General features: G+C 33.9%; 6 protein-coding genes across 7 annotated transcripts in view; 3 read left to right on the top strand and 3 right to left on the bottom strand.

The window, feature by feature from the left end:
- The window catches only part of LOC124413204 (N-alpha-acetyltransferase 20), a 28,432-nt gene extending 15,849 nt beyond the window's left edge, over positions 1-12,583 (bottom strand). The window contains exons 1-8 of one of the 2 annotated variants that reach the window (XM_046893638.1): positions 12,396-12,583; positions 12,143-12,167; positions 11,914-12,004; positions 11,516-11,645; positions 11,389-11,422; positions 11,286-11,321; positions 10,899-11,043; positions 2,871-2,879 (exon numbers count right to left, since the gene is read on the bottom strand). In XM_046893638.1, the coding sequence (XP_046749594.1) occupies positions 10,990-11,043; positions 11,286-11,321; positions 11,389-11,422; positions 11,516-11,645; positions 11,914-12,004; positions 12,143-12,167; positions 12,396-12,448 (423 nt within the window). In that variant the 5' untranslated portion in view covers positions 12,449-12,583 and the 3' untranslated portion in view covers positions 2,871-2,879; positions 10,899-10,989. Of the gene's footprint in view, positions 1-2,870; positions 2,880-10,898; positions 11,044-11,285; positions 11,423-11,515; positions 11,646-11,913; positions 12,005-12,142; positions 12,168-12,395 lie in introns of those variants that run through there. The other variant, XM_046893637.1, reaches the window with a different exon arrangement.
- On the bottom strand, positions 9-1,220 carry LOC124413203 (COMM domain-containing protein 10). Its single transcript, XM_046893636.1, has 4 exons — positions 1,173-1,220; positions 859-923; positions 416-779; positions 9-295 (listed from the first exon to the last, which is right to left on the bottom strand). Exons 1-4 carry the CDS (start codon positions 1,197-1,199, stop codon positions 83-85), a joined length of 669 nt encoding a protein of 222 aa, XP_046749592.1. The 5' UTR covers positions 1,200-1,220; the 3' UTR covers positions 9-82.
- On the top strand, positions 1,588-3,643 carry LOC124413206 (protein FAM177A1-like). Its single transcript, XM_046893639.1, has 3 exons — positions 1,588-1,657; positions 1,853-1,981; positions 2,986-3,643. Exons 2-3 carry the CDS (start codon positions 1,853-1,855, stop codon positions 3,268-3,270), a joined length of 414 nt encoding a protein of 137 aa, XP_046749595.1. The 5' UTR covers positions 1,588-1,657; the 3' UTR covers positions 3,271-3,643.
- LOC124413185 lies at positions 5,029-9,976 on the bottom strand. The gene is made up of 10 exons (XM_046893592.1): positions 9,807-9,976; positions 9,397-9,491; positions 9,150-9,304; positions 8,803-8,933; positions 8,508-8,643; positions 7,399-8,319; positions 6,928-7,300; positions 6,129-6,457; positions 5,697-5,931; positions 5,029-5,566 (listed from the first exon to the last, which is right to left on the bottom strand). The coding sequence occupies exons 1-10, from the start codon at positions 9,883-9,885 to the stop codon at positions 5,204-5,206; spliced, it is 2,817 nt and encodes a 938-aa protein (XP_046749548.1). The 5' UTR covers positions 9,886-9,976; the 3' UTR covers positions 5,029-5,203.
- Positions 12,584-12,777: 194 nt separating the features above from the next.
- Positions 12,778-15,257, top strand: LOC124413207 (glutaredoxin-related protein 5, mitochondrial). Its single transcript, XM_046893640.1, has 3 exons — positions 12,778-12,993; positions 14,320-14,461; positions 14,981-15,257. Exons 1-3 carry the CDS (start codon positions 12,916-12,918, stop codon positions 15,163-15,165), a joined length of 405 nt encoding a protein of 134 aa, XP_046749596.1. The 5' UTR covers positions 12,778-12,915; the 3' UTR covers positions 15,166-15,257.
- Positions 15,258-18,124: 2,867 nt separating this feature from the next.
- Positions 18,125-26,786, top strand: part of LOC124413195 — a 48,494-nt gene continuing 39,832 nt past the window's right edge. The window contains exon 1 of the mRNA XM_046893622.1: positions 18,125-18,433. Coding sequence (XP_046749578.1) covers positions 18,358-18,433 — 76 coding nt within the window. The 5' untranslated portion in view covers positions 18,125-18,357. The remainder of the gene's footprint in view (positions 18,434-26,786) is intronic.

The raw sequence follows: 26,786 nt of genomic DNA on the forward strand, positions 1-26,786 counted from the left end.
ACTGTAAATAACACTTGTTTTATAGATTTTTTATTCTTTTCTTCAACAATCAATAGTTTATTGTATTTTTACAATTGAATCCTTATTTAAGGGAATCTAATTGGCTTTGGATCTTTTCTAAATTATTGTACAGTTCTAATAAGCCTGTTTTGTCGGTTTCAATAGTTATCGATGACTTTGACTGCTTGCTCGAAGTATCGTTTAGCCCAACTTGAAGCATTACAGTTGAACGCATATCTTTAGCCATTACCGTGGACGAAGACTGGACATTGAGATTCCAATTAATCTCTGTAACCTTAAAAAAATAATAAATAATGATAAGCGAAAATATTTTCTCTATTTTCTTTTTACTTTCAAAATCTGTATGATGCACAGAAAGTAATGATATGAAATTTTTAAATATATCTGAATTCACCTGGACTGGGAAAATAGATTTTTGTAGTAATTCATCAACTATACTCTTTGCGTAGGTAGCCCAGATCTGAACGAGTACATCAGCTTTTTCGTTTTGAATAGCGAATGTTTCTTTCATGTCAGATTCCATCAAAGCAGGCTTAACAACATAATAAGCAGCTTGCGCATAGATCAGTGTCGTAGTGTCAAGAAGTAAACTCAACTCTGTTTTATTCAGCCCTAATGAAACTGACAATTTTTCCTCTTGACTCGGACTAAACACATTGCCTTCAACACTTGTCTGTAAGCTTTGGCAGATTCTAGATGCGAGTAGACGAAGTTTACCAGAATCAATTCTATCTATAATATCCAGGCCTTCTCTTAGCCTGCAAACACAAATAAAAGCGCATTGAAAACCGGAAGATTAAATCAATGAGAGAAACCGATAAACGAAAACAACTTTACCTTGGCGTCAGAGTTATCCAAGAAGTCATTATAAAATCCTTGTTCAACGCCTTGTTAGATCCAATCTATTTAAAATAAGTCATTCGACCGTATTGTACGATTTTTGTACACATAAAACTCATTCGTCGACGAAATGATTTTGCGATCGTGACACCTGTCAAAAGTGGGCATTACATTATATGATAATTAAAGTGTGATGTAAACAATGCGCGATCGTTTATGGTTGAAATCTTGAAAGTGTGGTCCCAAATTTTCTTCATGAATTACGTCACCAAATTTCCTTACACCTCGAAAAAATTTTTGAATTTTCTAACCTGGAAAAACTTATCCAACAGAATCATCTATTGTTATTTTCCTTTTCTCTTTTCAGTGCTCATGAATCATGTGAGGCACGATTTTTTGCATCAATAGCTGTTTATCTATGGCGACTTACCAAAGATAAAAGAACGGAAATAAGAATACGGTAGAGCTTGTGTATGTGTTGCTCATTCGAAGTCAAAGTGATGTCATCCCGTTACCGATCGCTTTGTTGACGTTGCTAAACTTCACATGTGTTGAGTACTATTTTTATCGTTAAATTGACGATCATACGGTTATTTTGAAGGGTGTTGTCATACGAGTAAGCAAAGCGTTGACAAGCAGACTATAAGCTAAAAAACGTACCGACGAGCTCTATTATTTAAAAATTTGATTATTCGAATTTATATATTTATATAATTTATATATTAAATAAATTCAAAAATTTTGACTAAACAAACTGGGGAAGAGAAATAAAATTATTCCCATAAACCCATCGAAGGTAAATTGTAAACATTCATGACAACAATCTTTTCACAACAATTACTTAGTACAAGTAATAGCACAAAATTCGAATAACAACATTACATTGAAGATCACTGTATAAGTTGTTTTTAGAATGTGACATCATTGCCAATCATTTTCAATAATCTTATCGTTGTATCTGCATGATATTCAGTATCTATTTTGTTATAAGATGGAACCCAGAATCACTAAGGAACCGAGAAGAGTGATCCATTGCTCGGATGGAACTCTAGAAGAATATTCCTCCGAAGATGAAAGTGATGGTCTGAAGGCAAAGGTTGAACTACCAGTCGTCGATCCTGTAAGTCCAATTTACTTTAATAAAATAGCACTCTAATTTCCTTTTGTGATGCGAAGGTAAAAGAATGCTGTGCATCAAGTATTCATTTTATTCAACAATAAACAGATATACATTGACATAACATAGAGGTTTTAATCGTGAGAAGTGAAAAAACCAGTCAATATTACAGTAAAAATAAATGAAAAGGGAAAGTGTAGCTCAACTCATGGCTGATTTTACATTCCTAAAGTATTTAGTACTCGGCAATCTGCATGTAAACAAAATTGGTTAAAGAGAATGCAATCTAATTCTTTACCATTTTTTTTTCTTTACATCAATTAGATGTTCCGAACGAGAAATTATACTGTCGATTCACATCTTAATCGAGTTCAAAGGAATACAAGCAGTCTAATCTAGAATGACAAATTCGAAATTATGAAGAGTACAGTTTGGAGAATCCCACTATACTTAAAATTTGTAGTGATAAATCAATTTTCATTACTTTATTTTTTTGCATCCCAAACGTTTCTGTCAAATATTCGAAAGATTAAATAAGTAGTTCTTCATTGGAAAATTCTTGATGCCACATCTCTATATGTTGGTGCTACAAACTTCAACATTTCTTGTTATTTTTCAATTTATTTAGATGTTGTGATCCACCACATTTGAATTCGATATCCCTAAAAGTTAATTCAGCAGAATTATTATAGAATCTGGAATATACTGATGACCCATCGAACCCTGACTAGTATATCCAAAGTTTCGTGTGCCTGATGTTTGACATCTATTGGTTCAATCCTGAGTCAAGCTTACCCAATCTGAAGTGATTTATTAATAGCAAATATCTATCGTTCAGATGAGAAGCTTTTAATATCGACCTTTCGAACGGAATATGAGATTTACAATAAACAGAAGATTACTTTTTGTGAAATATCAGATGAATATTCTGATAAAGATTAGTTTTAAGCTAATTTGAACTTTTAACAAAATTTGTCTTTATTCTCTTATTTTTCGCTATGGAGTAGAAAACTCTGACTTGGTTTCCATGGATTTGGTATCAGACAACCTGGATGGGTAGTAAGACCTTGAGTGCTTGTGATTATGTTGGAGAATCCCTAGCAAACTTTTTTGGTATAACAAGCCCAAAATTTCAATTTGAAATTAACGAATACTACAGAATGAAAGCTGAAGAGGCTGAAGCACAACGGAAGGAAGACTTAGAAATGGGTGGTTGGACGGAGAACAATCGTAATAATCTTGTTGACAAGAATACTTCATCAGAACAGGTAGAAAATATTCAGAGATTTTGATCTTTAAAAAAAATTCAAAGACCGCAGAATTTTTCCAGGTCTTTACAACGTGATCTTGAACTAAATTCAAATTCATTAATGGAGGCATTTAGCTTACTTGTAAATTCTTACTTTCCCTTTTACGTCAAGATCTTGTTTCAATTGTATAGAGCGTTATAATTTTTTTTATACCATTAAGCAGCTTTTTATCGATATATGTTATTTATCTATACAACCACTAAACACTTCCAGACTCCACATGCATTTAAAAAATAGTTTTAATACTATAGGAGAAACTTTTTATAAATGAAATTCGATAGGAGTGGAACAAACTTACTGCTTCTAATTTATTATAGGTGACTAATATTTATTTATCATACTATAGATGATTGCTTAAATGTTTAAAAGCGAAGATCAATTTAATTTATTTGATCTTGTCATCGTTTAAAAGGCATTTTTCACACAAATTCTAATTCATCTTATTGCAGCCTAATGAGTGTCAAATTTTACAATAGGCTACCGTAATTGAATCAGATACAGAAATTACTAAGTGCAATTCTTACTTTGTACTATTCTTCAAGTCCGTTGTTAATGGACAAATTTTTTGATACAATAATCACAACTGCTAATGTGCAAATAAGATTTCTGTCAGTTCGTTGCTTCATATTCTTTTGAATATGCATTTTATTCCCAACAATAAATCAATTCTAATTTTAACGAGTATGCAGCAAAAGCATAACGAATAAGAACTTGAGAATATGTAATGAACCTCCTGCTGTTCTAATAGTTTTTAATTGACTCTTGTCAAGCCTTTGAAGTGTGCCTTTCTGGAAAATAGTTATATCAAATAATACCGACATCGATAATTCTAGAATTTTTGAGAAGGAACTATCAATAAATAAGAGTAATAATTCACCTATTGCTCGAAATCAGCTTCAATCATAAAGTAATATTAGAAAGAAAAAAAAAATTGCACTAAAAGCATATACTAGATAAAATAGCAACTTCACTTGCTGATCAACGAAATAAAATTGGACGGCTTTATACGCCAGTGTCTTGTCAAATGGAAGTAGAAGACCATCTTGTAACAAGGAAAAGTATAACAAAAAATTCAACAGATGTAATTCGATTGTGAGTAAAATAATTGAAAGAAAATTCAAAAAACGATATTGTGATATCTATGTTTCATGGAAGAAAATAATATTTCCTGTACTATACAAGATACTTACAATGTTTCAAAAACTTTTCTCAGTGTAACAAAACTTAGAATTTCTCACCTTGTATATAAATAATTGAGGCTTCAATTGACAATGCAGTATTCCAAAAATTGTATTATATCGATTTTCTGATTAAACATTGTATACTATATATACATATACATATATACTATATAATATATAATTATATTTCAAAGATTTTATTTCTTCCATACCTTCATTCGAGGTACATATTTAGGCTATAAGCTGTAGAGTTATTCTATTATTAATACTAGATACCAGTGTTAATAATACTTCAAAAACTGCTGGATAACAGTAGAAATTACAAATTAAGGCAACATAGTTTCATTTTATTTGTCACTTGAAAAATTTATATAATATGAAATCACATACTAATTATTTCAAACTTGTAAGTTTTTTTCTAACCATAGTGTTGCAATGTTAGCAACAAGTTTCGTCAAGTAGGTTTGCATATTTTTCCCTTAAACTTTCAAGTATTGAAACAATTGCACACAGGTATGAGGCGATGAAGTTTGATGTCATTAATAGAAGAATTCGGAGGAAGTGGACCAAATATTCTACTTTGTATCTTGTGACAAGAGAGCAACAGGGATGGTATTGGTGTTATATTTACCTACCAAATTACTGATATACGCCGGCTATGCAAGTCTAATTTCATTTCCATACCCAGCTCTGTTTTTTTATATGACCACTGTATATTTTCACTTAATTTGGGATTACGATTCGGGTACAAATCTATGTAGGGCAGCAGTTAACACTAACAAGGAACTTTGAAGCCCTTGAGGCAAGTGTCTTTGTAGCCAAGCACCTTTGTACTGCTCAATATGAGCTAAAAGCTTGTTGGCTATATCCGTCCTAAAAGTCGGTGGTAAATTGCTCACTCCAAGGTTAATTACAGCTAGGCCCATATTGCTATTTGGATTAACGCCAACACCGATAAGAGTTCTTCCAATACGACAGGCAGTCAGCATCAAGTCTGCTGTTAATTGAAGTTCTTGAATTTCCATTAAAGCAAACTTTGATGTTAGGTTTACTTCGTACAATGAGTGGGAAATGCGTTTAATTTGCTTAGTAATTTTCTGAAAATGTTATAATTGAATTAAATATTTTGACATGGTCTAGTCATTTGCATTAGATTAATAAGTTTGCAGCTTCAACTTGTGAAAAGCAGTCCCGTTTTGCATTAATAATATTCACAGGTCAACTCACCACAAATAAATCAGTCGATAGATTATCCAGCGTAACATTGTCTGGGTCAGTCAAAAGCCGATAAAGAGTAGAACCTCGGTTATCTGGTATTTGCTTCAAGTCTGTTACTGCTTGATTTTTACTTAGTGTTAGTACTAACGTATCCACACGTCCTAATTCAAGTACTGCATTGCCCATTTTTCTTTCTGAGTCCGAAAATACATGAATATCAAGCAGTTTCGCTAGTGTCAGCTGTCTGCAAAAATACAAATGGGTAGACATTTTTTTTTATATCTAATTGTAAGTGAAAATATGTAATTGTAAAATACGTTGCTTAGTGAAAGGTAATTTTAGTTTTTTATAGTAAATTTAATAATTTTTTATAACTCTTCCGAGATAAAAATTGGAAAACAGAACTCTAAGAACGTAACTGAAGCTAATCCAAACGCCTACCTGGAAGCATTAGGGAGTTCCGACATATCACAGCTTTCCATATTAAAAGTATCAAACTCGCTAGCTGGATTCCAGGCAAGTCCAGCCGCAATTAAAAACCCTACCCAAGCGAATGGGTGCGGGGTCAAATGATGACTACCTGACCAATGAGCTACAACAATGCCGAATGAATTTTGCTGTAGGGCAGTTTTTACAGCATTCCTTGTGTTGGCATAAGTCGAAGCAGGACACCCAGCCAAACTATTATAACTTGCTGTTCCAGAGCTAGGCAACACATTGCCACCAGCATTTCTGAATACTTCTGTCCATTCCGAGAAATCGTAGTCTGCCTGAAATAACAGAGGAAAACTCTCATAAGAACTTTCAAAGATAAAATAGTAAAGCACTTTCTACAAGATTATTTAATCATTGCTGAACGTGAGAGCCTGCTGAATGATTAAATTACCCCGAAAATTACGGTGTCCGTTATTTTGGTCATTTTGGAATTTTTTCGATTGCTCCCCAAAAATATGTTGATATTATATAAAAAAAAATCCCCTGTAAATATAAAAACTTTCGGATAATATTAAAATGTTAAAATTTCAATTTATTTTACGTTTAAAATTTCAATCACCTTCCGGCATGTGTTAATATTATCCGAAAATTTATATATTTATAGGGGATTTTTTTTCTATAATATCAACATATTTTTGGGTGCCTTCGTAAAAATTCCAAAATGACCAAAATAACTGACACCTTACAGAGTATAACAATGCTTTATGTATGCTTTTATATAGACACAACATGAATTATTCATTACCTGAAAACCATATTCTACCAGGACAACATTGCTTGGAACGTTTCGTAAATCCGGTTTGGAGTGTAATCCATTTGAACACAGTAATAACGTTGCATCGGAATTCAAGTTCAAAATGTGCCAAAGTTCTTGGAGACAAGAGTACGATTTAAATACTTCAGACATATCTGTTTCCACAGTTTCATTCCCAGATAAACTTGAGTCCAAATTTTCTAACTGAACAAGCAAACCAGCTAGCCGAGGCCCAACGTGGACGTAATTTAAACTTGGAAAAGTGGCAAGCAGTTCTTGAAATACTGGCCACATTTGAGGTAAGTGACGTTGGCTTACATTTGAGTCAACGTCCAAAGCTGGCACTAATTCCAGATGGCGATCTCTGTGAAGGTTAAATAGTAATCCAAATGGTGAACTGAATTTTTTGTAGGAGACCATAATGAACATTTTTAATCATCAAACAATTATACTAATGCGTACCTGCAGTATCTATCCAGAGTCACCATTTCTGATCTAGTGTAACACAACTGCCAATCACAGCTTGGTGCTAACCTAGAGTAGAGATGTAAGTGAGATATTTTAAATGCTGACCATAATTCGATCATGTGGAATAAGTATTCTAGGTTGGGTATTCGTCCTCTTGGAGAAATATCCAGTAATACACCTCTGTGTTTGAATCTTGGTTCGTCCTTAATTAAGACAGCATCAATTTCGCAAACGTCTGATGTTTTGTGAGTTTTACATAATCTTAGGATTTGTACAAACGTACAAACTGCGTAATGTAAGCCTGCCAAACTACCGGCAGTTACTTTAATAACATTCTGAGAAATCAGCAATTGGTAGCCGTTACTAACGTTGAAGAGGTTTCCATTAACTAAACACTCTATCTGTTGATCTGAATACAGTTTTCCAGATCTTGGTTGTACTTCACCAATTTTAACATCATGACCAAGCTCCAATAATATTGATCTACTAATCTCCCATACATCCAATATGCTGTGGATCGATTCGGTGCCTTGTATTATAGAAATAAATAATTCTTTTCCAGCAATGAATGGAAGTGAGTCTGGAAGTTCAATAATAGTCTTCGGCTGTGGCCAAATGAGATTGAATATCCCATATTTTTCTCCTATACTTTTAACAGGACTATCAATTCCAGGCTCACGATTCATCCCATCAAATATTTGGTCAAATGATTTATTGATAGAATCTACTGAAACTTGGCTCAAATTTGAAGACTTTGATACTTTTCGGTCTCCATAGTTTTGGCTCATAAATGTACCAGCATTATGCATATTCTCGCTTTCATTGGATGTCGTGACTGCTAAAAATTTCTGGAACAACAAGTGCAATGTAGGCTTTCCAATTGCCAAATCGTACGGAGTTTTCCCAGCAAATGTTCTGTAACATTGTAAAATTACTATTATCGGTTTACAGAGATAATAAAAATTATTGTGTTGGCATTACATGGCATACAATCGTTTTTTGATAAATCTCGTTCTGTAAGACGCTTCAATTTGTGATAGATCAATTTGAAAGATACACATATTTAATAATCTCAAGATATCAAAAGATTTAAATGTTCTCACCCTTTGATCGCCCGTGCAAGAGGATTAGCTCCAGAATGTAGGAGTTGCTGACAAATTGTCACTTCTCCACGATTAACTGCCTCATGTAAAGGGGTTGCACCGCAACCATTCTCTGCATTCACATCTGCTCCTCTGTCTAGAATCAGAGTAAGAATTCATTGTTGTTCAATTTGTCTTTTCAATCTTCGTTTTTTTTTTTTTTAAGTAAAAGAATACATTTGTTACAATTGTGTATGATCTGGGTGTCCCACAAATACTTATTGAGATGGTTCCTTTCATATAATATATAAAATACCTATCAGACACGTAATTATGTCTTTGTTGCCATAGCAAGCAGCCCAATGAAGTGGAGTATTTTTACTCCCCTCCGAATCCCAGGAATTTATGTTTATCCCTGCGGCTAGTAACTGCACAACCCTTTCCAGCCTGTGAAAGTGAATATAAAGCTTCTATCAAGTCTCCGAGTTCTGAAATTTCTCAGTCATTAGTAACAAGTTTGCAAAGTACACAATATGTGATTCACTAAATGGAATTGCTAGCAGTTTGGCTCAAGCAAATAAATTTAAGTCATTTGATAAGGTTTAATTTACTTGAGAACGATATTTTTTACCTAACAAAGACATTCAATTCTGTCATACTCACTCAGATGCAGCAGTAGCTCTTAAAAGTTCCTCGACATAAATATGTCGTATTGCATCAGAAGAGGCGACGTCAACTGCATTGTAACCTTGGGAGTTTTGAATCGTAGGATCGGCACCGCAGCTGAGAAGAGTTCGCACAACGTCTACTTGATTTATCTATAATGCATACAATGAATTAAATTTCAAACCGTTTATTCATGCATCAGAAAATGATTTTTCGTAAAATGGCTCTAAAAAATTGCACATACCTTAGATGCGTATAGAAGAAAAGTTCCTTCTTCTAAGAGAGCCTGATTCAGAATTTTTTCCTTGGTAATGCTCTCTCCTGTATTTCCATTTTCACCTGAACAAATTTGTGTAATTAAGTTCGGAATATTGTACTTGGAAATTGCGTAAAATTACACAAACCTAACAGACTGGTGCATTAAAAATATCATGTCTAATCAGTTAGTAGAAACACTTGGCATGTGACAAATAATTGTTATGACATTCGTTTTGATAAGTAAAATTTAACCAGTGTGACAGAGATATACAATCGAAATATATTGCAAAAGCCCGTGAAAGATTAACCAATAATCATGAGAATGTACTTGTTTTCGTTGATTTGAAGTAATGACTAAAAAGACTCGTATAATTATAAATAAGGTTAAGATCATACATGCGTCCAATAGAGATCGGATAATATCAGTACGGCCGTGCTCGATTGCCGTACGAATATTTTCGCATATATCTTGCATTTCTACTGAATTTATTTCATTATTACTAATGATTTAACTTTCAAAATGTTTTAAGCCACAATTCGTCGTGCCTAGCTGTCAAATGATTATGCGTACGTGGCGCTACCTAATGGCAAAAGGGAAAAGAATCTAGTTCAGAATCACGGTCTTGTATAAAGCAGGAAACTTGACGACTTTTTTGGAAAAGTGGAAAACCATGTGGCCAAAATTAAAACCATACAATAGACATATAGCTTTATTTTCACGGGCAGCAAAATACTATCGCAGTATTTTGCCCGACTTTTTGACCAATAGGAATGCCAAGAAAATGAATAATCTACATTCAGCGCGCACCACGTAGCGCCAGAGTACGTTTTGTAGGGACTCTAGGTAGTACTTTCCAGCTGTTTTAGTATTCCTATTGGTCAAATACTCGGTAGCATTTTACTCTCCGTGAAAATCCAGCCTGACGCTGCGGGTAACCAGGGCGACGGTAATCTGGTAAACGCACTGATATATGCGCAGCTCGATCCGCTAGTCATGAATCAGTCATTTGCTTTCAACACTAATCTGTATACTATCGATCTCTTCAAGCTTTCCGAAAAACGCAAGATTTCTTTCGTAATTTCTCTGCCGCTGGTACTTTGCTAATTTAATGTCTTTTTTCCGTCCCTGAGGGTCTAATTATCCCCTAAAGGGTCATACAAATACCACGGAGTGTACAGGAAATAATCTTGCCAAAAGTTATTAAAACGAATACGTCTTTGATGGGTTTGACATTTTTCTTCAGCTTATGCACATTTCTCACTGTCAAAAATATTTTCATTTCATTCTTATACATTTGGCACTTGAATGATTGTCGGTAAATAATATTTATCACACAGGCATTCTTGCATTCAAGAAACGTACGCCGTTTATTCATGATGATTTATTGACATTGATATTGAAATATAAAAATTTTTGAATCTAATGTGAATATGATGCAAGAACTGTTTGAAATTCTTTACGTATTATTTCAATATTCTGAATGAAACAGAATATTACGTTTATTGTTGTTTGTTATAGTTGAATTATACATTTTTCACAATTTCACTCAATCAACTTCGTCAGGTCTCACAGGATGTGTTAATGGTATAACTGACTTCTTTTTAACATCCCTCGATAAAGCTTTTCGCATATCTAAAACAAAAAATAACATCCAATAATAGAGACACCATAATTAATAATTATAACCCCAGAAGATTATTGGTAGAAGTTTAATCAAATTGCAGGCAATGACTTTCTCTTCCTTCTACTTATTCTGCTGAGGGACATTATAAAACCGACGTTTAATTTCAATGTCATTTACTTTTTTTGGCCACAGACTTGTTCAAATAATTTTGTTGTTCTTTTATTCAATATAGGTTGAACATGCGACTAACCATAAGCATCTTCATCTGGATCACCACTGTAGTACTCTAAAACGGTTCTGTAGACGATATACCCCAGTTCTTGATACATTTTTATTGCGACTTTGTTACTCACTCTGACAAAAAGATCAACGAAGTAGGCTTGTTTCCTGAAACATTATAAATTATATATATGTAACCATGTTTCATCACTGTTGCGTGCACACCTTCCAAAAGTGAAATAATGACAAACTGGTGCATACTTTTCTGATACTCCTTCCAAAAATTCCATCAATGTTGCAGCTAGTCCTAGCCTACGATAATCAGGAGAAACGGTAAGAGCTGTTACGTGACCATGCCAATTTTCACTGTGGCCTTCAGCTTTTCCCATAACTGCAAAGGTCCTACAGAAGTAACGGATCCAGTGCTAATACTATTAGATTTATATAAAATTTGTTTTGGAATTATTGTGAGCAGACTTGACTTTCCTTATTTCAGAATAGATGTTTCAGTTACCTTTTGTTGGAGTAACTAAACATGGTAATGAATAATGACTGTATATATTTAACTATTATTGAACTCACTTTTAATAGCTGCAAATTATTATTTATGATCTTACTCTATAGCATAGTGTTCATTCTTTTTATATTAGCCTACTTACTGTAACCCATAATTTCTCCAGATAGGGACTCAGCAACTTGAAAATACTCAGGCCAATGGGCCAGGTACTGCATGTAGAATGACAGTCCGTACTAAGATGGAACCGTTAAGGGTTTGTTTAAAAATTGAATTGAAACATAAATTTTCCAAAGACAAATATTTAGTCTTATTTCTTCTTGTGTATCTCAATTTTCAATGTAAGTGGAATAATGCAGCATATAAAAGGATACTGTTTCCGTGAGTGGATCCAAATTCCTGTTTCATAACAGATACAAAATGTCATAATAAAGATTACATTGCATCGGTTCAAGAATCAGTTCGAGCTTAGACAACTAAAGCCAACCAATAACATAAAATAGGCTCAAAGATTTAGATTTAAAGGATGATAATTGGTTTTGATAAAAGTTTTCTACAGTACATTGAACTTTTGTTATTGGATCACAATATTTTTCAGGTTACGTTTTGTGCAGAGTCAGTACTTACACGTTGTTGAATTTGAACATATCATCGCAGGTGAATGGCCTTAGAATTGACATTTTGCTTGGTTATTTTGTAGAAGAAAAAATCGCGATGGAAACCTGTGTGAAACGTTATCTTATTTTTATCAGGTTCTTACAGTATAAAAAACACAAAGTTTGATAAAGGCTTCTTCCTTTTGGCCTGTGCTTTGGACTCTATATGCTACATCTCTTTCGGGCATTGGTGTAAGAGAGAGATACAATTGACTGCTGGAATTAAGTGCAGAGCTACTGCGTGCGATCGCAAGATGGCGACAGGCGCAAATTATGCATCCTTGTTTCACAAATAGTCGATCATCACGTGATACGTGTGTCGTATAGTTTGTGTCCTAACCTAACTTTTTTCAATTAAGTGAATTCTATCCATCCAATCTAACCCTAACCTCAAAAACCTGTGCGGTCACCAAAGAAACCGCACAACGCATTTTGTTACTTATAAACTTACTTCAACAGTGAGCGCCGTTTACTGAAAATACTCACTAACGATGTTCAGAACCATACGTTTTGCGTCTCTGGTAAGAAATTTCGCAACCAAACCGGAGGAGATAGGAAATCTCGTTAAGGTGAGTTGAAGTATACCGAATAACAATATCACCTTGAGTAACCACTTTCGTGTTTAATATGATGCAACAAAATCAACGTTTTCATTTCTTCAGGAATAATGCCATTGCAAGGCTAGTAACAAGTTACGTTACTTATTTCCGTTCACTATTTGACATTTTCTCATTAAATGACTATTGGGGTCACTTTTTTTTTCAACGCATTCAATGGATGTGTCTAGACCTTACTCGTATTTTGCGCTCTTCAATTCGTATTTCAATGTCTAGGCGAGATCAATGAGACTGTTACTTGTTACAAAGATTTGGTTTACTGTATAAGAAATATGTGAAAATTTAATACGCAATTTTGAATAATTGTAACACGAAAATATCTTCATAAAGTTTAGTATTTATATTTCATATTTCGCAGCCATCTGTTTCATTCGTGTGAATAATTCAAAATCAACCAACTCAAAAATTATATTCCTTTAGAACTTAACAACCAGGCTTTGAGAGAAAAAAACTTTCCTTGCTGTAGTAGAAACACACAATACATGACAAAGTGTGTACAATTTGTTGAAAGAATTTAATTGCTATTCAGTAAACCACCCTATTTGCCAATTTATAAATAATTCACATCTTGTTCACTTATAACAGCATTATATAAAATAATATATTATGAATACAGTAACTGGAAATTAAAGATAGTACAGATATACCACACAACTTGCGTTGCGAACTTGCGTTGAATACTTTTAACAACATTTCCAAACGAAAAGTCCACTATGTTCATTTTTCTCTGAGAAGTTTATAGCTAGTATTGATTTGATTTGACGAGCTGATACTCAGATGATCGACATAATTACATAACACACAAGTAGCATATGTATTAGTGTCCCATAAGGGAAACATAATACCTCATTAATTTAATTGGAAACAAAAAAAACGATTTCAACTCACATTCATAGAAGTCATGACGATTTAGAAATTAACTTTTGTGACATTACCCTGTTTTTTCTATGTTTCTCAAACGCCGGTCAAAAAATTTGATATGTCAATGAACAGATGTTCATTCTCTTCCACATTCTTTAAAAACTCTTGATAATTATAACGCAAATATTCAATTTATTCATTTCAAATCTAACAGTAATACATTTCAGAGGTTTCATTTACACTGTAAACGTTGCGAATTTCAATTTTAGACTAAGAATAACATACTTATAAGATGGAAGATGAAATGAGGAGGACTAGATTTTTTTTGTCAACTACACGTATCAGATGTTTATAGTGATTCACGTAGCGATATTTACTATTGAAAATGATATCAAGAGTTCTTTTTTCATTATTTAGGGAAATAAAGTGGTAGTTTTCATGAAAGGCGTGCCAGAGGAACCAAGATGTGGTTTCAGTAATGCTGTTGTACAAATTCTCAGAATGCATGGTGTACAATATAACGCACATGACGTACTGGCTGACGAAGAACTTCGACAAGGTATTAATTGATTAAATTTTACAAATTTCAGTGCCCCAACTCTAGTAGATTCCAAGAAGAGTGTATCACATTGTAATGAACTAAAAAAGACTACTCAATTTTCGTTATTAATGCTTATATAAACACATTAAATAGCTTTTTAAAAAATCTGGTATCCAAGAACAGAAGGCATAAAGACTAGAAACTTCTAGACGATATTCAAATTTATAATTATATATGGTCAATAGAAAACGTTTTAACAATCTCTTATCTATGCATCAATTTGAACTACTACTCTTATCTTAATAACCATTCTCCCTTCAGCGGTATTAAATAACACAATAGGTTATTCAAGTCATGATTATTTTCTTATATTAGTGATATGTACCTAGGTTTTGATTCATGTTCAGTCAAATTTTATGTGGTCTTTGGTAATACATATTATATTTGATAATACAACATACGAAATGCTATATGTAGCAAATTGTTATACATATATTTTCGTCTTGTGTGTATGTGTCATATGCATATATCTTACAGGTATAAAACAATTTTCAAACTGGCCAACGATACCGCAAGTATATATAAACGGTGAATTCGTTGGCGGATGTGATATAATGCTTCAAATGCATCAAAACGGGGAATTAATTGAAGAATTGAAAAAAGTTGGTATTAATAGCCTTCTTCTTGAGACTGGAAAAGAGGCTGAAAACACTAAAAAATAGATACGACGTGTTAATTCTCTGTAAATAGTTGTTATATTCACGTTACTGTTCGATTTATTTTGTACCTAGTCAGTTCCTGTTACAATAGAAAACAACAGATAAATTAAGTTGACACATACATCTTTTTTCAATACCCCTTCAAAGTGCAATGTGAGTAATGCACCTGTTCTATATGAGTGTGCATACATTTCAGTTCCACACCAATGAATTACATAATTTCTCAGAGCATGTATATATATTTATGGCGTCCCAATATTAAACCTACAGAGAAAACGGGTGAAATTAGAACCAGATTAATCAATTTTATTCAAAATCTGATCCATTCTTAATCATATGTGTGTCTTGCATTATACTCGTATAATATTTAAACAAACTTTATCTTTATTCGAATATCACATCATTCGTGATAATTCATCTTCTATCAATTAGTTTTCCTTTTCATCTTCATTCTCTGAACAGTTATATACCTGTAAAAGGGATTTTTCATAATCTCATCGCCTTTTTTTATCGCGCATCAATAATCCTGATAATTTGCCAAATTTCAGTAATACTTGAATTCACGTTCGGTGATGTTTTTGGAACTTTCTTATTCAGCCTTGCAGAATTGCATTTTGTTTTTCATAGCATATTCAGAAAAAAGTAAATCGCACACGAAGCAGACCCTTAAAAAAATGGTCTTTTTCGATGATTTTCGAAAAAAAAAAAAAAACATTTTTGTTGCGTTTGACAGAACGTTTTCTATTATTTTTCGTTATTTTACTTTTTTTTTGTTATTACACAATACTGACAGACTTGTCCCAAAAATTGGCATTTTGAACCTTGCTATAGTTTACAATTGAAATAATAAACTTAGTTTATTCAAGAAACTACAAAAACTTTTTTGTGCATTAATTTTTGTGGTGTGTAACCAACCCCTTTCTACATCTATAGATATAATACAGAAAAAAGTGGCTTCGCAATGGATGTAAAAATTTTCTACAAGATCAACTAATGTACCATAAAAATCTGGCCAATTATCAGACAAAAAAGGCTGGTATAATAGATAAAATTATGCAGTCATAGTTTAACCGAACATTTAGTCGAATAAACTATGCATTGGTTCAACTAACTTAGTAAGTTTATGATGTAAATTATCCATCTTCAATAACTAGAAAACTGGAAAATATCTCAAATCAATCTAGTTTAATAACAAACTATACATTCATTTTTTTCGCCATCTGGTGAATCTTCAATCGTTGCAGTGGCTACATTTTCTCTCTACGTATTCGATGCGAACTTGAGCTAAATCGAAACGTGTAGTTATTTATTCCGTCATCCATCTTGTCTCTACCGTATAAATTGTACGATATCCGACGCTGGGTTCACCACACTGATGGTGTAGGTATAGCTGTATAGTTTTGCCTGATTCTATACGTATTTTCAGTGGAAAACAAATGAGCTTTACATTAGATGCATGGGCATACATACATGTATGTATGTACACAATTTTACCCTAGATCACAATAACGGAAGGAAAATTGCAATTGAACAAGTACGCATTGTCTGTAAAAAAATGAGAAAATTCGATGCATATTGGCGAAAAGTTCAGTAATTTGAGCCCTGTTGGTAAGCAAGATAATATAGTATTATGCGAGTTAACTCGCATCAATAATCCGGTGTATTTTCATTACTAAAGAGGAATAATGACGTCATACTATTTTCATTTAACACCGATATTAGGGAACTGGGAATGGTGGTTAGCCAAAGCCTCAAAGAAAGAAGTCAAAGCGATTACGTCCGCTTCGTCGGTGAGGGGATTTGGGGGGGGATGGCGCGCGCCGAGGTCGCTCGAGGGCGGCGAAGTGGGGGAATAGCTTAGTGCACGAAGCGCGCGAGCCGGTAATCGCCAGGGCCGTACCGTCGCGTCGATCCGCATGCTATGGTGCGCTGCGCGTGACATGTGCTCTTCGGACATCTACGCATGCCCAGCAGCGCAGTAAACAGGTAGAGCGTTTCACCCGGAAAAGGATGAATGCGAAGAAGTCGCGTGTACGCGGGGATGCACCACGTGGCGATTAAGTGATGTTGTGTCACGGAGTACGTTACTTACTAGAGATAAGTACGACGCAGAGAATAACAACGCTTTAGTTTTGGCTCAATCATGCGGCTGTTCGTAAACTGCGGAGCGCACAGAGTACGGTGTTAGCGTCCGGAGTGCAGCGCTATGCAACCCGGAGTAGCGGAGGCTGGCGGGAACGTGCACAACACGCAACACAACCGTTCGCTCGCGTGTCAACAATGAGCACGAGCCTGAATCGGAAAATCTAGGTGGAGGGATCGGCCGTCGGCGAGAAGTCGTATCGCGGAGGAGTCAGCCGGCTGTTCTGTAGATGAACGAAGGAGGGGAGGTGGAGAAAATGTGGGGACCGCGACCCTCTACGTACGACGTCGTTGTCGTTCGGTAAGCCCTCGAGGAGCGAAGGGGGAGGTGTGTAGTGGCGTTTCGAGTGATAGGGGAAATCAGTTGCCGTACGAAATCCTCCGCGGTTGCACGTGCGTGCGTTGATGTTATTGGTTTTTATCACACCTCTGCATAGCACGTTGTGTGTAGATACATACGTACACTAGTATCTAGAGAGACGTCACTAGCTGAGAGGAAAATCGTGTATGTCTCTCTGTCACGTAATGTGTCGGGCGTCATTAAACGCCGATTGAAAACTCTTGGACACTCAGTTCATGTTATATACATGTAGATGAATAATAAATAATTATGTGAAATGTCCGTTACCCCGAATCCAGACTGATATATCAATTTCGCGCTTGAAATACACGTATCGTTTGATTATTGTACCAAATTACAATATTCACGTTACTGATATACATAAGAGTAAAAAACTGGAAATTAAATATTAAACATTACTTATGCTTATTATTACGATACCTTTGGAATATCTACTATACATTTATATTATACGTAGTGAATATACGGTATAACAAATAAACAAGAACATATATCTCGTAAACTCTTGGCGAGCGTATTTTTATATTGCGTGACGCGCGGTGGCTTCTCCAGCAGATAAAAGAAACTCCTTTGAAATATTTATACTAAACTCGGCGATAAGCAACGCAAGGAGAAGAGATAAAGCGAGAAACGTAGAGCCAATCGGGAAGAAATCGTTGCTATTGGCCAACCGATACAACTCCGCTGAAAGGATGCTCGACTTCGAACAACAGACCAATCAGATTCAAGCGTTGGCTTCGCTTGACCAAGACTGGCAGCTACTCGAGGGTAAGCGTACGACCTTCGTTAATTTATTTATTTATTGTGTATGTGTATGATTGTATAGTAATGTTCATTAATGCTTTAACCTTCCGGCTAACTTGTTTTCGTCCTGAAACAAAATGCGAGTTCTGTGACAATGACTGGCGTTGCAACTGCCGTGAAAGAATGGGATGCTTTGTCGTGCAATTCGTATAGAATTGAACTCGCATTTTGTTTCGGACGGGGAACAAGTTAGTCGTAAAGTTAAGGTATTGATGAATATTACTGTACTATATACATGATTTACTGTGTTTATCCCAAAAATTTGTCCTACGCATTCTCTCTTTCACATTATTTCGCCCTCTTCGTGTAAATCGGATTAGTTTGTTTATATTTTGTCTCTTGTTTATTCTGTACCTCTCGCCTTTTTGCCGTTCGATTATGAGATTATCCCCTGTGCTCAAGGTGACTGCGCGAAACCTTAAAAACATTTTTGTGTACACTATCTCTGCAACGGCGAATCCCGTAAATTTCGTTTGTCGCTGTACTGTTACCAACAGAGTTTGCTAGTGTGTAGTATCACCATGCAACACGTCTTGTTTATAATATACGTAGATCCGCAGCTGGATGGAAGATCGAAAATACATTGCCAAACTACGACGCGTCATGAGAATAGTTTTCCTATTTACCAACATACCTAAATCATCAACAAAAACATGGCGTTATATTTTTTATAATGTTTCGTTTCATGTATTTATCTACAATTACTTGTGCTCGTATTAATTAATACAGAGTGCAGAGACGAGTTTCATGGTTCATTAGTAAGATTGGTGCTAATCGTAAGTTAATGTTGAGTTTGCTTTGAATTTTGACTTAGTTGGTGATCTGCTACGCACAATATACATATATAATATAACTTTTGAATAGCTACTGCGTCTTGATCACTGTACACCGATTCGTCGTTATTGACATGCCATTATCAGTAATAACCGTTTAAAATCCGCCTTTTTCCGATCAGAGAAGACGGCTTACCAGATCCGTTACATACACTCTGCATACACGGTATATTATATTATTGAATTATTTCATAATCAGGCGCTCAATTTGTCGAAAAAAAACCCAATTCAGATTTATTGACAATAATTATTAATCAAATTGGATCAGCTATGTGCGATGCGTATTTGTTGAGAAGGGGTATTGACATGCTGTATACTTTATTCAAAGTTGTACATATTGAATTTATACATACATTTGACTACAGGTAACATTTACATTTACCTACTCCAAACTTCCAAGGATCGTATATAATACCCGGAGATAAAATATATCTATACGAGGCCTTCTATGTCAAATCAACCGGCCGATTTCTCTCCCTCTCTTTGTTTTCTTTGCTCTTTTACACAGCGGAAATATGTATAAAAAGATCAGTCGTGAAGTTTTTAAGATTTTGTTTCAATAAAGGGCTGACTTGAGAAAATTTTTGACGATTCTTCGCTTATCGTTTTATTACGTACTTCAACTGGTGAAAGGGCAAGAAGAAAAAAATGTTTACATATATATAAAATTTTCACGTTAGATCGTAGGTGCATTTTTTCACCTACTTTTTACTCATTTGACATTATTTTACAAAGAAGTCAAAAAAATTGTGTACAACATGTGACGAGCACGGTTTTGTAGTCAATGTTGCCCATATTTGTTTACAAATATCTTAATAAAGGTATAGATCTATAACATAGGTATGTATAACTTTGGTGATTCTGACACCAAAACCCGTTCTATTAAATATTTGATTGCATATTGCGTGTAAGTATTGTTGTATCAAGAATGACTCAATCCTGCTTTCGTAACATTTAATTAATTGAAGAGAAACGATGTAATATTATTAGACCTTTTGTTTCGTGCGTATCATTGACCAAACACAGAGGTTTCGATCCTCTCGCAGATACCGTGCTCTGCATTTTATTTATACAAAATTCATGACAATTGAAAGAGCCAATCGTACGGTTTTCACGCACTGGATTCTCATACTTGGTTATAACAGAAACTGTGCATAATTGAGCGTGAAATTATGTTTTTTTTGGTGTAAAATAACATTTATATAACGCGAATTTGTTTCGCTCGTTTTCCGTCCACGAAGTATCCATTTCCATGACGGTAGAATGAGACTGCGAATGCGCACGCGTACAGTACAGAAAAGCCCGCTTTTTACTCCTAGGAGTTAAAAGTGGTCTTTTCTGTACTGCGCGCATGCGCTGTCGCTAACAAATCTGACATTATGCAACTCTAACCTCAATTTCGTGTTTTGTAAAAAAATGCGTAACATACTTTAGTTATGTAAATAATGGTGTACAACAAACTCGCATATTTGCAATTTTCGTCTTCTCTTCGCACAAGCATACTCACCTAATAGCGGCAATGCTAATTTTGCGCAAAGGTCTGAATCAAACGAGACAAGGATCCTAATAAACAATGTTTTTCTCGATATTCCGAGCCGAAAATTGTAGTGGGTTGTTATTTTGTACGCAGAGAATCTGTCCGAGTTCCACTAACAAAGTATATACCTAACCCCTGCAGTGCTGTTCGCGGTAGAATTTGGCGTAACTCCTTATAAAACTAAACTTCTGGTATTACTATACACGTGGTGTAGAAACACTATTTTTATTTTTGTACCGGTGGCACGAAACCTACAATTCAAGTTCAATTTTGAATACAAAAAAAAAAAAAAACTTGGAGATAAATCATAGCGAAAACACATTTACGCTTTTTCTGCTAAGCTCTGTAGATAGTTCTGCAATAATCGTATTTAAACATATTCTCACAGCTGATACGCAGTTTATCCGTATAAATATCCATATCTAAAATCGCAAGGAAAAAAGAAAAGAAAGAATAAAAAACGATGAATTTGAAATCAACGTTTATCAAATTAAAATCTACGCGTGTGCCCAAATATAATGTAGAATATAAAGCGAACGAATCACACATTAGTTGTGAATCGTTGTCAATAGCTTTCGGATAAACTGCAACAGCACGCGCAGAAAACATGGAGTGGTAAAAAACAGCCGATATGTAAATGTCCCTTTATACGTGATTATGTGTATATTAAATGCATTTATATATACATATATATCTATACATACAGAGTACGATTGTATATTATTCTCACCTGCGTCAAGGACTGCATTTGATCAGTAATACTCGTATAACGCGAACTAGCTGTCGATATTACAAGCTTTTTAATTTTTTCTTTTCACTTTTTCATTTCTGATGCTGTGTGCATGTGGTTTTTTTTTTTTTTCTATTTCTTCTACCACGAATCTAGTACTAAACGTATCGACCGAAAGTTCAAACTTTGTGTATATATATATATATATATACGTACATAGACTGTCCGATATGTATGTACTTTACGCCGGTGGCATGTATATATACATATATATATATGTATATATATATATATATATATATATGTAACGCTATTTCCGACCTTATGTATATACTGTATAATTTTCAGTCTCGCCATAAAATTCACTTCTTTCTCACCCGTGTCTATATAATATTGATTTGTAAATAAGAGAAGGAGAAAACTGAGGGTAGGAATATAGTCACGAATTCCAATATTATGACATACGTCTGATGACGTCAGTCTCAAAATTTAGACGGAAAAGAAAAATTTCCTCGTACGTGTACTGCATGTCTTATATACAAGAGTCCTTGGAAAATAGAATTTTTTTTTTTTCAACAATCGTCTCAAGGCAAATCATATAAGGAAAGAATTGAACATTATAAAATATATATTTTTATTTTTATTCTTATATTTTTTTTTTTTTTTTCCCCCGTAATTTGTTGATATCCGTTGATATGACAATTTCAAGAAAAATTCCACCACGTTGCTATATGTAGAGTAACTCACGATAAATGAATCGTTATTGTGTACGTTATTCAAAAAATCTAACTGTTGCACAGGAATAAAGATACAAATGAAATGTAAAACTGAAAAATTAGATATCCGTTAGAGTATCCGTTATTTTGTTCAAATTGTAGAAAAAAACATCTCCTGTAAATATGTGTGCAATAAATAACACGTCACGGGAGGTGATTGAAATTTTAAACGTAAAATATATTCAAATTTTCGATGTTTTCTTATTATTTTATTTATTTATTTTTTTTCCATAAACCAAAATGGACTCGAAACAATCAATTTGATGCTTGGGAATAATGTTTTCAATTCCAAATAAATGTAGCAACTAAATAATTTGGAATGAGCGCACGTATTCCGTAAATAACGACACTGAATTAAATCGTAAAAATGACGGTCATATGAAATATAAAACAGTTTTGAGATTAAATATATTTTGTTTTTTTTTGTTCCTATGTTAAGTTGGAAGTATAATTATAATGATTATTCTCAAGCATCAAATTGATTAGCAGATTTTAGTTTACGAAAAAAAAAATAACAATAACAACAACAATAATAATAATAATAATAATAAAACGTTGAAAATTTCAATGTACTTTAGATTTAAAATTTCAATTTTCCTCCGGTACTTGTTAATATTATCCAAAAATATTTATACTCACAGGTTTTTTTTTTTTTTTTTCGCACAATATGAATTAATTTTTTGGGTGCTATCGAAAGAATTCCAAAATGATAAGACACCCTAATACTTATCTATATCGAGTCAATTTCAAATCTCGTATATTACTATAGTGTATGATAGTTTTCTTTTCTTCTATTACTTTTTGAAGGTATACCTATATATTTCCTTGCAGTTCGCGTGCTCTGCAAAGCGTGCAACGTGGTTTCGATTGTGAGTTTTTGTTAGACGTCGCGACTACGTCTATACGAGCTATTCGATATATATATATATATATATATATATGTATATATATACGATTATAGAGTAGCTGTATAGTTAGCTATCATGCCTAGGAATATCATTTTCTGCACATTTGTGTGAGATACCAGAGCCGCGTATGTCTTTAATATAATATATATTCACGTATAATATATGTATAATTCGCATATATGTATGCATAAATTATTCCATTAGACGGCATTGGAAAGGTCTATTTTCAGGGCAATGGTACGAAGGCAATGGCCCAATTGACATCCAGGGACGTAGAGAGCTAAGGTCGCCCCCATCCCAAACTCAATCTCAAGGACCCAGAGTTCATTCACTCTAAAACCGCCTGTACATGTGGCTATGTATGTACCTACGCACGTAGAGTGTGTGGAACTTTTTTTTTTTTTAATTTTTATACAGACCTTCGATAAACTTTTATCGCGTCAAATCTCTACAATTATATGTCGTTTGAACATACATATAGGAATAATTTTTATATCTATAATGTATTTCATACATGTTATTCGTCTAGTTACGTATAGTATTAAGAATTAAGGAAAAGCATTCGAACTAATACAATCATACCGAGTATTTAAGGTTTTAATTTAATTCAAGAGTGTAATTATAAATTTGTGGTTTAATTGTTATTTATTTATGGATCGACGAAATGCAGAATTCTTTCTCCAAAAAAATTTCCCTCGTAAATCTATACATATATGCATTGGTTTAAAAGCGAGTCAATTGTTTGACGAAGGCCTCTCTCCTCTATATATATGTATGTATGTGTGTGTGTGTATGTAAATACATACCTAGTGACGCAATAGAAAGTAGTACTACAAGGTTATTTGTAATATTATTTTACAAGCTATAAGGCTATTACTTTACAAGGTATATAAAATGGGTGCGGATAAAATATCGATTTTTATTTCCTGTGTGAATTTCGATGATAATACCTTGCAGCGGAATTTCACTTTCTCACATTAAGCTCGTCGTTTTAAAGCCGAGTTTGAAATTTCTCATCAATCTTCTCTTACATTCGCAGTTTTCGAACCTTTCGATGGCCACGAATTGACGTAGATCAAAATTAAATTTTTTTTCTTCTTATCTCTTCAGTTCTCTTTTCTTCGCAACCTTCACGAACCTTATCCGCGACACTCGGGAATTTTTGACTGCGTAATACGCGCGTATAATATATATATATGTATATATATATACGTACTTGTTTATACGAAACCTCCGCTCGTTTATATGTATCGTACTCTGTCTCGATGTATGATCATTTTAATATGTCAGATTAAACTTGAGCAAAATTCAGATGCAGGTTTCAACTGAAAACTACGTTTTGTTTTAAACTTTTCTCTTACAATTTTTGCGGGATTGTGAAAAAAAATTACGAAAAAACATCGCACGATGACAATTTAAAAACATAGGTATCATCGTAGTATAAGGTATTTAATTTAGATTCGAAATATTTATACATACATTCTATATACGCGTGTAAAAGGTAATTATTATACATAGTTGGAAAAAATCCGATGCCTTTCATTCGATTACTCATACTTTTTTTTTTACAAATTTTTTTCCTCGTTCAATCACGTTCATTTATTTTTAAAAATTTTTTTATTTCTTATTATTAGTATATTTTATTATAATCATCCTGAAAATTAAAAGTTGAGTTTTCACTAGTTCATCATGTTTTAAAGCTTGGAGAATCATCTCAAATTATTTTCTGATGGACGCCTGTGTGCGTGTGTGTGTAAAAAATTACGTATGTATTGTACGTATGTGATCTATTTTTTTGCACGATGATATTTCACAAACGAGTTGCCAGATCTCAATGATTTTGATCTCAATCGACGCGGCTTTTCCAAACTTAGAACTGAATAGATTTTTGTTCTAATCGGTTCAATACTTTTTGAAATATTTCAATTTGGCGTATCTAACATCTTGAAAACGACTAGAAACATTCGAATTTTGATGAACATTTGTCGAAGGTTTTTGCGCCGCTGATTCCAAATCTGAAGTCAGATTTGCGGGAACCAAAATGGTGAATTCGATATGGTAGGGGAAAAAAAAAAAAAAAAAAAAATGAAGATTATTTGGACTTTGGTTGAAATTAATAGGCGGAGATTTTTTCGGTCACCGATATCGATTCGAGGATCAAACTTCCAAAATTTGTAATGACAAATCCATTATGGTGATTCGAGATTTAAAAAAAACGTCATATTTTCATTTAATACGGTACTTGAGGGCTTTCGAATCGCAAATCACGAATCTGAATGTGTAATTTGACATTCGAATTGGATATTAATATTTTTTTTACTGTGAACCTGGAATCTGCAGAATAAAAACTGGAACTTCGAGGGCTGGTTAACGGGTCTTTTATTTATTTATTTATTTTTTAAAGAAGTGGTATACACAAGCACCATTAAAAATCCATATTGATCGCGTATATACGTATAATAAACATCGTTTAAATCAGATTATCCTCAAGATCATTTTTACTTTCTCCATATTACAGCCTGCAGAAAAGACTGATCCTTTTTTCTTCGTTTTACCTTTTACCGACACCTCTCGCAGTGCAGTCTTGAATCATCGGACGGTTGCTTATATTTATACCCACAAGCAGTGTAATAACTAATTTTATATTTTAGTTTACCTTTCCTCTCTCGCAGTTGATTCGGCATCCGAATTTACACCCTCGTGTTATACATTTATTAGCTATAATAGCGCCAGTAATTCTTTGACATTTTCATCCCATGTGCAACCCTTGAGGGGAAAAAAGTAACCACGAAGTAAAAAACAACTTCACGTTATATACATGGTCTAACCGTCTAATCGAATGACTAAGTTCCCCGCGTGTACGTAAGAACAAGAGGTTTTGCAGTATCTGCTAACCTGGGAACAGCCATTCTAACTGTAGTAACCGCGCTATGGCTACTTTCCCTTTATATACAATTAACAGTGCTTTGGTCAAAGGAATAGTTTCGTGATATTTTGGTGTTTAGAAACGACGATGTGCAGGACCAGTTTATATCTTACTTTACATCGAGCAATAAAAACATCGCTTTAAACAGGTGTACCCTTAATTATTACAATTGATATTCAATTCACACTTAAGTCAACTGTTGCAAGAAATAAAGTAAATTCATCGGAACAAAGACTTATTTCGATTGATTTAATGCGAAGAAGTGAAATAAGTTGGGATATCAGATTATTGAATTTCATTTACTTATTTATTACATTTTCAGAAAATTGTTTACTATACAATCACGGAAAAAACGATGTACAAATTGAATGGAATATCTCAAGCAAAGATGAACTCTTAATATTGATATTTAAAGTTGCCTGTTTTAGTTTTTCCATTTTCCACTTCAATAACACGTAAAGAAAATGGAAAGATTTTTGAATTTTTTTCTCTCTCGTAATTGGCTTGACTTAAAAATCATCCAAATACCGATTCTGATAGGAAATTTCACGCTCTATAAAAAAGTACTGATGTAAAATTTTCCAAACCCTAACCGATTACGAGATAT

The sequence above is a fragment of the Diprion similis genome, chromosome 12 (genome assembly GCF_021155765.1).
Source record: "Diprion similis isolate iyDipSimi1 chromosome 12, iyDipSimi1.1, whole genome shotgun sequence".
NCBI classification, from domain to species: domain Eukaryota; kingdom Metazoa; phylum Arthropoda; class Insecta; order Hymenoptera; family Diprionidae; genus Diprion; species Diprion similis.

Coding starts and splice junctions, on each gene's coding strand:
- LOC124413203 (XM_046893636.1), bottom strand. CDS start 1,199: ATGATTCTGTTGGATAAGTTTTTCCAG. Junction 780..858: donor TGGATAACTCTGACGCCAAG/GTAAAGTTGTTT, acceptor TTGTGTTTGCAG/GCTAAGAGAAGGCCTGGATA. Junction 296..415: donor AATCTATTTTCCCAGTCCAG/GTGAATTCAGAT, acceptor TATTTTTTTAAG/GTTACAGAGATTAATTGGAA.
- LOC124413185 (XM_046893592.1), bottom strand. CDS start 9,885: ATGCAAGATATATGCGAAAATATTCGTACGGCAATCGAGCACGGCCGT. Junction 9,305..9,396: donor TTCTTCTATACGCATCTAAG/GTATGTGCAATT, acceptor TATGCATTATAG/ATAAATCAAGTAGACGTTGT. Junction 5,567..5,696: donor TATCGACTGATTTATTTGTG/GTGAGTTGACCT, acceptor TAACATTTTCAG/AAAATTACTAAGCAAATTAA.
- LOC124413207 (XM_046893640.1), top strand. CDS start 12,916: ATGTTCAGAACCATACGTTTTGCGTCTCTGGTAAGAAATTTCGCAACC. Junction 12,994..14,319: donor AGATAGGAAATCTCGTTAAG/GTGAGTTGAAGT, acceptor TTCATTATTTAG/GGAAATAAAGTGGTAGTTTT. Junction 14,462..14,980: donor TGACGAAGAACTTCGACAAG/GTATTAATTGAT, acceptor TATATCTTACAG/GTATAAAACAATTTTCAAAC.
- LOC124413206 (XM_046893639.1), top strand. CDS start 1,853: ATGGAACCCAGAATCACTAAGGAACCGAGAAGAGTGATCCATTGCTCG. Junction 1,982..2,985: donor AACTACCAGTCGTCGATCCT/GTAAGTCCAATT, acceptor GCTATGGAGTAG/AAAACTCTGACTTGGTTTCC.